At 38.4% G+C, this 11,929-nt stretch overlaps 1 protein-coding gene across 3 annotated transcripts in view; it reads left to right on the plus strand.

The window, feature by feature from the left end:
* LOC127655841 (nectin-2-like) overlaps positions 1–11,929 on the plus strand; it is a 110,012-nt gene that overhangs the window by 39,586 nt on the left and 58,497 nt on the right. For all 3 annotated transcript variants that reach the window (XM_052143843.1, XM_052143844.1, XM_052143845.1), the window contains exon 6: positions 249–397. In XM_052143843.1, coding sequence (XP_051999803.1) covers positions 249–397 — 149 coding nt within the window. The remainder of the gene's footprint in view (positions 1–248; positions 398–11,929) is intronic.

Here is an 11,929-nt window from a genome sequence, read left to right on the forward strand (position 1 = left end):
TGCAATGAATCAATTGTATTTTGTAACCTTACAATAACCAAGATTAATAAGTGCTGTAAAAAAATATTGTTCGTTGTTAGTTCATCATATGTGATGCATGAAATTATTTTAATGCAATGACATTCATACATATTTAAATGAGGCATAAATGTCCAAGTATATTTTCGGGCCATGTATTTCTGATAAACTGTAAACCTACTAGAAATGCTCTGAAATGGTTGTGATAATGTGTTGATGTTGTCCCACAGTTTGTCAGGGCCGATGCCTGACACAGTGCAGGTGAGGGAGAATCGTCTTGCCGTGGTGAATGTGGACGACAGCATCAACACCACCTTCATCTGTGAGGTCAGGAACAGTCAGGGAAGCGGCAGAGATCAGGTCACCGTCTTTGTGAGAGGTGAGTCTGTCTGCTCAAGACACTACTTGGTCTCTAGTGGTTATTCATCACACAGACACACACACTTACACTTGAGTGTTAGTTGGTGAAAAAGGACACTAGTTGGACAAATTAGCAGTTCGATTTCAGACCCAAAGCAAGAGCTTTACAATTTGACATGAGGCAGTTTGTTGGCTCTAGTCTTGTCTCTCTGTGTGCTATTTGTTACTTTTTGTCACACCGCACTCTTCATGCACTGTCAGCCCTTTGTGCGTGTGATCTTTTCGTTACTCTGTGGTGCTTTATTCGTTTTTTTTTTTGTGGGATTTTTTTTGGATCTGGAGGAAAATATCTCACTCTGACACCACTTCCCTTAGAATTCGTAATGAGGATTTCTTAAAGAAAGAAGCATGTATGTGTTACTGTGTTTAGGCCTTTACATACCAAATGCAATGCAAAATGAGGTGAGATTTAATGCAAATGAAATACACATCCTCACTGCTGGTTCAGGATTTCTTCCTCAAGTTCCTTCACCATTTAATGTTGGTGTTCAAAACTGCTTTCCATGCTTTAGTGACACCAGTTGCTTTAGTGACACCAGTTGCTGTGGTTCTGGTAACTGCAGTGGATCCTGATACATGATCAAAACCTCATATTTTATTGGTCAGAGCTTTTCATTGCTAGGCGAAGAAAAAAAAATCAACACACACTGCCAAAAATAAATAATTAAATAAAGATTTGCTTTGTCGGCGCATGAATGTTTGCTCCAGGTGTAAATTGTCCTAATAGTCTCTTCATCATTCCTATTCAAAATGTTAATCACGGCGAGAAATCGTTACACAGACACACACACTTACACTTGAGTGTTAGTTGGTGAAAAAGGACACTAGTTGGACAAATTAGCAGTTCGATTTCAGGCCCAAAGCAAGAGCTTTACAATTTGACATGAGGCAGTTTGTTGGCTCTATTCTTGTCTGTCTGTGTGCTATTTGTTACTTTTTGTCACACCGCATTCTGCATGCATTTTTTTTTGTGGGTTTTTTTTTGGATCTGGAGGAAAATATCTCACTCTGACATCACTTCCCTTAGAATTCGTAATGAGGATTTCTTAAAGAAAGAAGCATGTATGTGTTACTGTGTTTAGGCCTTTACATAACAAATGCAATGCAAAATGAGGTGTGATTTATTTATTTATTTATTTTTATATTTTTAAGGCATTTAATGCAAATGAAATACACATCCTCACTGCTGGTTCAGGATTTCTTCCTCAAGTTCCTTCACCATTTAATGTTGGTGTTCAAAACCGCTTTCCATGCTTTAGTGACACCAGTTGCTGTGGTTCTGGTAACTGCAGTGGATCCTGATACATGTTCAAAACCTCATATTTTATTGGTCAGAGCTTTTCATTGCTAGGCGAAGAAAAAAAATCAGCACACACTGCCAAAAATAAATAAATAAATAAAGATTTGCTTTGTCGGCGCATGAATGTCCTAATAGTCTCTTCATCATTCCTATTCAAAATGTTAATCACGGCGAGAAATTGTTGCAAAATATTTTGTCGTAATTTCTTTTTTTTTTGTAGAATTGTTTTTAAATGTAGTAGTTGTTTTGTCTTTCGTTGTCATTAATTTTAGTCAATTTTACCATTTTACTGAAAATTTTATTCATTAACATTTTTAAAAAATTATAAATTTTTGTCTTCATGCTATAGAGACTGTTAATAATTTTCTGTGTTTTAGAGACCGTTTAAGATATTGCATGACTTGTAGCATCTTGATCTTTATGTATTCTCAACGTGAGTTACTGTACACATTGTGACTAGCATGTTATTACAATTTTTCTTTTAAAAACATTGTTAGTACATTGTTAATATCTTGGCTTGGTACTTTTTTGTTTTGCCTTTTTGCTTGTATTTTGGACAGTATGAATTAACATAATTTAAAATTTTCATTAATGTTAAAATGATCAAAAAACAGATTAACATTGTTGAGGTGGGGTTGGGTTGTGTGCAGCTGTATTTTAATGGTGTTTGGGTGGGGTTGGATTACTGACTTCTGAATGTTAAATAAACCCTTCCTGCCTGTCCTAGAACACGTCCAGTGTGAGCACTATGTTTGATCACTGCCGTGTGATCCAAAATTATCCCTCTTTTGGCTTCTTCTGGGTTTTTCTGGCCCATTCTGATGGAATGAAATTTACACATGGTTGAGTACAGAAAGACTGAGCTTAAGTGCTGAGCAAGAGTAATAGCTCTTAGGTAATGGGGAGAAAATGTGCTTGACTCTCACAACTTTGGTTTTAAAGCTCTCTACCTTTCTCCATTTCTCTCTCTCTCTCTCTCTCTCTCTCTCTCTCTCTCTCTCTCATATATATTACCCTGTCCTTGCTTAAAGGTAGTTCTTTGCTCATTTGGAAAAAAATTTAATTCTCCTACAGTATGTACCAAAAACTAAACAAACGGTTTCTTGTCTTCTCACCTCTTTTGGTGAGTCCAATGTTCTAATGGAGTGAAAACGAGGAAGGACAAGCAGGAAGGGAGTAAACAAGGGAGTGGATGACTGCTGGTGGTAATTATCCCCTCCTGGGAACATGCAGCTCTCCCTCATCTCCTCATCACATGTTCATTCTTTCTCCTCTCCTTCCGTTTGCATCACTTATATCCTTTAACTCTTCAGCTCTGCTACAATCTCTCTCAGGCCAATCACTTCTGTGCCTTTCAAACCTGCCACCCTCCTTCTGCAACCATCTTCCCCCAAAAGATGCTCTGGGTGAGGATAACTCACTCACAGCTGTTTCAGCCCCCGGTCTCTTATCCTCCTCTCTTCTGTCAAAGGAAGGGTGTGACTCTCATGGACAGTCCAGTTTTTGCTTGGTCTGACTAACAGACCTAGATAATGTGATTGCAGCTCAGTTTTGTCCAGCATGTAAACCCAGTAATCGGACAACAGTTGGCCCCTGCTTTTTGCACATGCTGCGAAAGACAAGTGACTCACAACGTGTTTTCAACGCGGCATATTTGTCATCCTTCAGATATTTGAATACACATAATCATGGATACTTGGATAGACAGATTTAAGACTGTAGCTCGACTACACAAAAACCTGCTGTAGCTCAATTATAACTGTGTATGTAAATTTGTTTGATAGTTTAGTTTTCGTTTGCAGTCTTAAAGAAGCACTGTATAAGGATAGATTTGGGATCACATGACCCGTTCTGATGCATTTTTTGTGGTCGTTTACCTAAGATGCATTTTTGCTATCAAAAACAGCTGGACAGAGCGCAAGGGATGGAAAGGAATGCAGGGGTCTCGATATGCAATTTAACCGTATTATTTTAAACTTAACATGGCATCTTAACAATGCTCATGGTTGGATGCTTAATTAACAGCGCAAGGTGTGAAGCAACAGCCAAAGCTGTTTATCTTAATGCTTATGGCTATAGTGGCAATGCTTTAAAGGAGGTGCATTTAAAGACAACTTTTCCAAGAGGGTTTTACCATGCAAACTGTCCAACTGGTGTTGCACAGCATGCTGCCAGCATGTTCATTAAAGCCCCAGTGCTAAAAATATCAGAAAACTATATTATATAAGAAAACCTGTAGATAAACGACCTCACCAATCAACTAGTCGCTTGTTGGACGACCAATCAACTTGACCATTGTGACCTACACAAGTGTAGCTTATTATTTCATGTGCAAGTAACTGTGGAGAGAGATGTGTTTTGTGGAGAGTAGGCAGGTGCTATTGAGCGCTAGGAAGCTGTTGGTTTGCGGCAATGTGGTGGCACTTAAGTGTAGCCGTGTTGACAGCCATGAAATGGCCACTACCTTCCCGGTTGCATAGCTGTCTTTACCCCCAGCAACAATCTCCATGGCGACTAAGGTCGGCACGCACAGATCTTGTCTCTGTGTTTTTCCTGAAAGTGAGTGGTACAGAGATACCTCCAAGCATGTTTTTGAAGTGCACTGCTGCTTGTGGGAAGGAACCTCAGCCAGAGCAGAGAATCCAACTTCCAATCCAAATCAATTCTCAACACTCAGCCTCATGTAGCTTTCAGGCAAGCCTGGTTAACCCAGATTCAACCTCTCTCTCTCTCTCTCTCTCAATTTAAATGTACATTATTGGCATGATTGTGTTTACATACAATATTGCCAAAGCATTAATAGACAAAACAGATAATGACAAGACAAATAATAATAATATAATGGCAACAAATAACAATAAAGATAGAATTAAAATAAGGTTCCAGGTAATGAATCAAATAAAATAAAAAATATAATAACAATATACACTATACACTATAAATTAAAATAAGCATTTAACAGGACATTATGAACATAAGAAAATAAAAGTACTGTGAATGAAGTACATTAAGGCAGTAATTGGTTTCTGAGGGTGTGCATCTCAAAAATGAATTTAGCTGCAACTGATGCATGATGGTCCTCCCCCAGTAACACCAGCATCTGATCTGTTTCTGCCCAACTGGAAAACTGTGGTATGAGGTTTGAGAGTTTGTGGAGGTATCTCTCTCTCACCTCTGTACTTTTCTCACAGTGAAGGAGAAAGTGTGTTTCTGTCTCGACCTCACCCATGTCACAGTGAGCACAGACTTGTTCTTCCTTTGGAAGCCATGTTTGTCTGTGTCGGCCTTTTTCTATGTTCAGTCTGTGATCACTGAGTCTGTATTTTGGGGGGGGGTCTCTGTTTTGGATCTCTTACAGTGTGCAGATAATATGTCAGATTATATGTTCTGTTTAGGGCCAGATAACATTCCAATTTGCTTTGGTTTTTACTTTCATTTCCCAAAAATATGAATTTTTGCTTTCTTTTATGATTTGGTTTATTCTGATCTGGTTTAGTTCAGCAGTGCTGGTGTGAAACTGGTGTTTGTTAGTTGTTAGAGGGTTTGTGAGTTTCAGAGACAGCTGACAAAGGGGACTGGTTTTAGGCTTCAGCTCTTGGGTTTAAGGGCTTCATGTTGCAGTGTGTTAGGGGAACTTAAATTTAGGTGTGTCCAAAATTTGAGGGATCGTTTTTCAATATGTATAATAAGTGTACAATAAGTGTAATAATGTCTACTATCTCTTCCCTCATTCATTTTCAACTGTGGATTCTGCCATGTTCTCTTTCCAGCTGCCATGAAAAAATCTCCTCTGCTTTGTCCCTCTCTCTGTCCAATGCAGTGACAGAAAATAAGAATAGAGACGAAGTGAGGCATATCAGAAGTGATAGATTTTTTTCCTCCTCCGTGCTTGGGAAAAAGCTCCAAGAGAAAGGATTAATTCATCCACTTCATACAGCCATTCACTTAGACTCTTTCAGAGAACTAATACGTACATTTATTAATATACTGCCAATGCTTGGAGAAAGAAAATGAAACTACATCAGTATAATTAGTTGTGTTTGCTAAGGCAAACAGCACTGTTACTTTTGCTCCTACTTAAGGCCAGAAACATACAGTACTCTACACAAATGCTTGGCCAATGCTTTGCAAATGCACGGTCCCATTGTTTGTAATTGCGTTCTTGCGTTACTGAGGCAGGAACAAACCTCAGTATTAAAGAGGGGCATTATTATTATCAAATGTCTGTGCTGTTAACCTGGATGTGTTATTTGTCAGGCTGCTAGATATAACCTGTTGCTACACCATGACATAGTTGACCCGAATGAGAAAACAAAGACAAAAGTTTGAGTTAATGTCAGCTATAGTGCACTTTTGTATTGTGGTCTGACATTTTGCAACTAGCTTGAAGCGTTCACGTAATTGAGTATGTTTCAGGTCTAAGTAAAGTTGTTTCCTTGTGCCGTTTGTGCTATAAAAAGGGCAAAACAATTTTTATTTACTTATATTGAAGGAGGGGTATGAGCCATATTCAGGACCACAATGTGACTTGAGGTGGACTCTTTTGACTTGGGCCATTAAGCAGCCATTTAACAAGCACATATCAACATGCTAAAACCACTCGGAACACCCAAGAATCCCCATATCAACACCCCAGCATCTTGACTTTTGCACAGGCAAGCAACACCCACTATTTCCTCAGAAAATGTTTAATACCTAGTGATAATTTTGTTCTTGCCCTCAGTGGGGAGTTATGCTTAATCTTTTGCAGTTTAGAACAGACATTATTCCTCTTGTTCTGTGTGAGCATAAAATCTTGCAGTAATCAAATAATTTGGATTTGTGCATTGCGTGTGTGTGTGTGTGTGTGTGTGTGTGTGTGTGTGTGTGTGTGTGTGTGTGTGTGGCCACTATGTGATCAGACTATCATGTATAATTCAGAGGACTAGGGAAGGCAGCATGAGATTGATTCAAAGATCAGAACAACATGAAAGAGTGGGAGGTGATGATGTGTGTAGGTGTGTGTGTGTGTGTGTGTGTGTGTGTGTGTGTGTGTGTGTGTGTGTGTGTAGGAGAGACAGGAAAAACACATTGACTGAGGCAGTAAGACATTCTTATTCCTGTCTCCTCCTCAGATTATGACAAAATCTGAATTGTTTATTATTTCCCTGTGATTGTAATTCATTTCGATTGGTAGGATTTACATTACAATACTTATTTTCTTTGGCCTATTCTTTATGTAAGCTGTACATCCTAAACAAGCTGAGAATTGTATTCCTGATTTATTGTGGTTTTATACATCATTATACACCATATTGGGCCTCTTAGTAGCATGATTAATGTTATTCACATTTTTAATAAATTATACACAAATTAGGAACATGGGGACATGTCTGTGATTGGTTACAATGCTCAACCACTGCAAAAAAAAAATGTGTGTATATAGCTTGAGTAGACCTACATGTAATGCCGAAGTTGACACTTTTCATGATTAGTTAATTGTGAAAGCTGTAATCATAATCTCGATTATTCATTCAATTAACTGTAACCCAAGTGTGAGATGCTTGACACTTGAAAGAGTTGACAATGTTTTTATTTTGGGTGAGGGGTGGCATTTGCTTGTGCATGTTTTCTTGTGTGTGTGTTAACACATGCATTGCTCTCTTTCAGCAGTGCTAGTTACATCTTAACATACTCATTTTAACGCAACAAGCACACGCGTGCACGCTCTTATTTAGTAGTGAGTAGAAGCTGCTATGTGCTGTTGTGTGTTTGTGGCTTCAAGGCCGATTTGTCTGTCTGCTGTCTCCCCCTGTCAATCCAAGCCTCCTCTCATACGTGCTCTCATCCATCTGTCTATCCATCCATGCATCCATTTTTTCCATCATTCTTTCTCCTCTGTTGTATGTTGAGTCTTCATGTTGGTGCTGAGTTTCCCTCTTTATTGTGTGGTTTATGTGGCAATGCCGCAAACTGGCCTTATGTAAAGCAGTTCCCCTTAAGGAACTTGACAGAAATGTCACCCTTCCACATGTATTGAATGCACTCCAGCATGCAACGACACACGGGCACACACACACCAGGGTTCCTGCGGATCCTTGAAGTCTTAAAATGTCTTAAATTCAATTAGACAAAATTTAAGGTAAAACAAAAAGTCTTAAAAATCTTAAATGATACAACATACGTCTTAATAATAATTTAAAGAGGTCTTAAGTTTGGGGGTGGAAAGACAGGAATCGTGATATGACCTAATGTGATTATCAAACTTTTTATATGATTTAATTGCATTCTTCAAAGTGAAAATGTGGCACTGTATTTTCTCCCAAGCATGCGGGGCTTGTGAGTGTTTTCAGCTATTGCAGAGCAGTTCACGATCATTAAGCCATATTGGAAATTTATGACAAGCGATCACTAATGATCAACCGTTAATGATGATGGTGTAGTGTTGATGAAATATGACAATGTTTACTTTTAATTGTTTATATTGTAATACGTAGTAGATTATTGTAGGAGAACACATTTTATTTCCCTTATTTGTTTGAATGAAGCAGGAAGCAGTGAAGCGCAAACATTTCAAAATAAGTGTCCCCGGCGTATTTAAAAGTTAAAGTGCCTTAAAAGTTAAAAGTTCCCTGCTATGAATTCAACCTTTACACCCCCCCCCCCCACACCGTTTATTGGTATATATGAATTGAATTTGGACTCTTCTAGCTTCTGTCTGGCCTTCCCATCACAGGAAGTAAAGACTAAGAACATTTAATATAGGCTACCAATTTGAAAAAATATTGGTAAAAATTATCTTATCAGCAAAATGCTATATCGGTCGACCTCTAATTTATATTTACTTATATAATACATAAACCAATTTGAATTGATACTGATAAGCAATGTTAAGCCCTGCCTGTTTAAGTAAGAGGCTGTGATACATGATTTATTTTGAGATTGTGTGGGTTTGTTTTGGTATGGGGATACGGTATTTGTTTTTTTTTTTCAGGTCTTGAAAAAGGTCTTAAAAGTTACATTTGATTTTAAAAACTCTGCAGCAACCCTACACACACACACACACACACACACACACTTACACACAGAATTTGCACTTTGTCACTGCAACAGAGTGTGAGGAACTGGAAATCATTTTCCCCCTCTGTCTCTTATAGGATTGGTTCATCCAGAAATGAAAATTGTTGCATCATTTTCTCACCCTAGTATTGTTCCAAACAATATTGGCTTCTGTGATACACAAAAGAAGAAATTTGAGTAATATACTGGCTACTGTTTTCCATGCAATTATAATTAATGGGGACTGGTGCGTTTTAAGTCAAATAAATTATGTAAAAGAAAATAATATATACAGTATACAGTCGTTATGTGTATATACACACATACCGATAAATACATGTGTAAATACAACCCCAATTCTGAAAATTTGGGACGGTAAGAACAATGCTAATAAAAACAAAAAGGAGTTATTTGTTAATTATTTTCACCCTTTTTTGAAAGCACTAAAACTACACATTATATAATTTAGGTTTTTCCTTGTCAATTTAATTTTTTATTTTTTTTAAATGTACAGTCATTTCAAATCAGATGATTGCAACACACTCCAAAAATTTAGAAAGCAATTTAAGACTAATAACAATTTAACGAGTTGAAATAAGGCAATGTGAAACGAGATGGTAAACAGGTGAGGCAATCGTGTCATAGTATATAAGGACCCTCCAAAAACAGCCTAGTCCTTCAAGAGCAAGGATCATTTAAGACTAGTCAATTTGCCAAGAGATGCTTTAACATATAATCCAGCACTTTGAGACCAATATTCCTCAAAGACAATTTGGAAGGATTTTGGGCATTTCACCCTCTACAGTGCACAATATAGTTAAAAGATTCAAGGAATCTGGTAAAATCTCGGTGCATAAAGGGCAAGATAAAAACCACTTCTGAATGCTCTGTCTTAAAAAACATAATTAATCTGTAATGGATATCATGAATATAACATGGGTTTGGGATAACTTTAGTACCGTAATTTCCGGACTATTGAGCGCACCTGAATATAAGCCGCACCCACTGATTTTTAAATAAAATATTATTTTGAACATAAATAAGCCGCACCTGTCTATAAGCCGCAGGTGCCAACCGGTACATTGAAACAAATTAACTTTACTCAGGCTTTAACGAAACACGGTGTGGCAGCGGGCGTGGTCAAGCGCCCGTCCGGAGAGAAAAGCGGTAAGCGCTTACACCTGAGCTAAATTATGTCTAACACCGGTGTCTAATTTCAGTAAGCATGGGGAGAGCGTCATAAAAAGGCAGCAGCCACAGAGCTGAGAGAGTGACACACGTCAGTCTAGTGTTGGCGCATAGAGGAATTGAGAAACTTTATAAAATTGATTGTAAACATTGCTGTGGCCATTAAAAGCCTTAACTGGAACGTCAAGTGCCCTGCTGAAAACTGTCACACTGGTGCCAGTGTGACAGTTTTCCCAAGAAGGACACGTGAAGCAGGGCACTTGAAATTAGACACCGGTGTTAGACATAATTTAGCGCAGGTGTAAGCGCCCTTTCAGCTTTTCTCTCCCGGACAGGCGCTTGACCACGCCCCCGCTGCCACACACGGCTTGTAATAAAACATTTGCAGTAAACAGTAGCCTACCAAGAAAGTCATTGGTCACTATCTTCCTCCTCTTGTGCACATGAAACCACTGAAGTCATCTCCTTCGGTGTCGGAGTTGAATAGCCTCAGATTTAGTTGTCTTTTTGCACTGAGTCAATTCATCACGCTGCTGTTTCCAACGTCTTATCATCGACTCATTAAGACCAAGCTCCCGTGCAACAGCCAGATCAATCGCCTTCAACTTGAAAGCAGCATCATATGCGTTTCTCCATGTCTTTGCCATGGTGAGGGTGACAAAATTACTACCGTAATCAGAATGATGGGAAGTTTGAGCGCTTCGATTTAATCTAAACAGTAAACAAAAAAAGTTGTTTTGACCTTAACCCGTTCGGCAATTTCATTGGTCTAATGAAAGCTTCACGCCGCCAAAAAACTGAGCACGTCACAGAATGTTCTTCTTTTTTTTTTTATAAAATTTGAAAGCGGGAAAAATCCATATATTAGCCGCGTCATTGTATAAGCCGCGAGGTTCAAAGCGTGGGAAAAAAGTTGCGGCTTATAGTCCGGAAATTACGGTAAACCTTTTTTAGTCAACTCCATTCGCCGCTGCATCCACAGATGCAAGTTAAGACTTTACTATGTAAAGCAGAAGCCCTACATCAACACTGTCCAGAAGCGCTGCCGACTTCTCTGGGCTCAATCTCATCTTAGATGGAAAGTAGAACAGATGAACTGTGTTTTTTGACATTTCAAATAGTTTTTGAAAAACACAGCTGTCGTGTTATCCGGGTCAAAGAGGAAATGGACCATCCAAGCTGTTATTAGCGTCAGGTATAAAAGCCAGTGTCTGTATGGACCAGGAGTGTGTCAGTGCCCATAGCATGGGTAACTCGCACATCTGTGAGAACATCATGAATGCAGACAGATATGTTAAACTTTTGGTGCAACATATACTTCCATCCAGCAACCTCTTTTCCAGGGATGTCCCTGCATTTTCCAGCAAGATGACTTCAAACCACATACTGCCTGGATTTCAAGTGCATGGCTGTGTCAGCAGAGAGTGTGGGTGCTAGATTGGACTGCCTGCAGTCCTGACCATCTCTAATTGAGAATGTGTGGCTCATTATAAAGTGCACAATACGGCAACTAAAACCCCAGACAATTGTGCAGCTAAAGATCTACATAATGGATGAATGGGGGAAATTCCACTTTCTAAACTTAACAAATTTGTGTCTTCAGTGCCCAAATGCTTAATAAGTGTTATTAGAAGAAGTTTTACAGTGGTAAACACTTGTCCCAATATTTTTGGAGCATGTTGCAATCATCTGATTTGAAATTACTGTACATTTAAAAACAAAATGAAAGGTTAAACATCATATAATGTGAATATAATTGACAAATCACTCCTTTTTTGTTTTTATTAGTGTTTTTCAAACTGTCCCAACTTTTTCAGAAGTGTGTGTGTGTGTGTGTACTGGTGTGTGTATATATATATAATGTCTGATATAGTCATACGATAGCTTTGTGTGATGAACTGATAGGGTAAATTCACCCGATAAGCCCACCAAAATCTTTTTTCTTTTTTTTTTCAGATATTTTGT

The sequence above is a fragment of the Xyrauchen texanus genome, chromosome 15 (genome assembly GCF_025860055.1).
Source record: "Xyrauchen texanus isolate HMW12.3.18 chromosome 15, RBS_HiC_50CHRs, whole genome shotgun sequence".
Taxonomy (NCBI): domain Eukaryota; kingdom Metazoa; phylum Chordata; class Actinopteri; order Cypriniformes; family Catostomidae; genus Xyrauchen; species Xyrauchen texanus.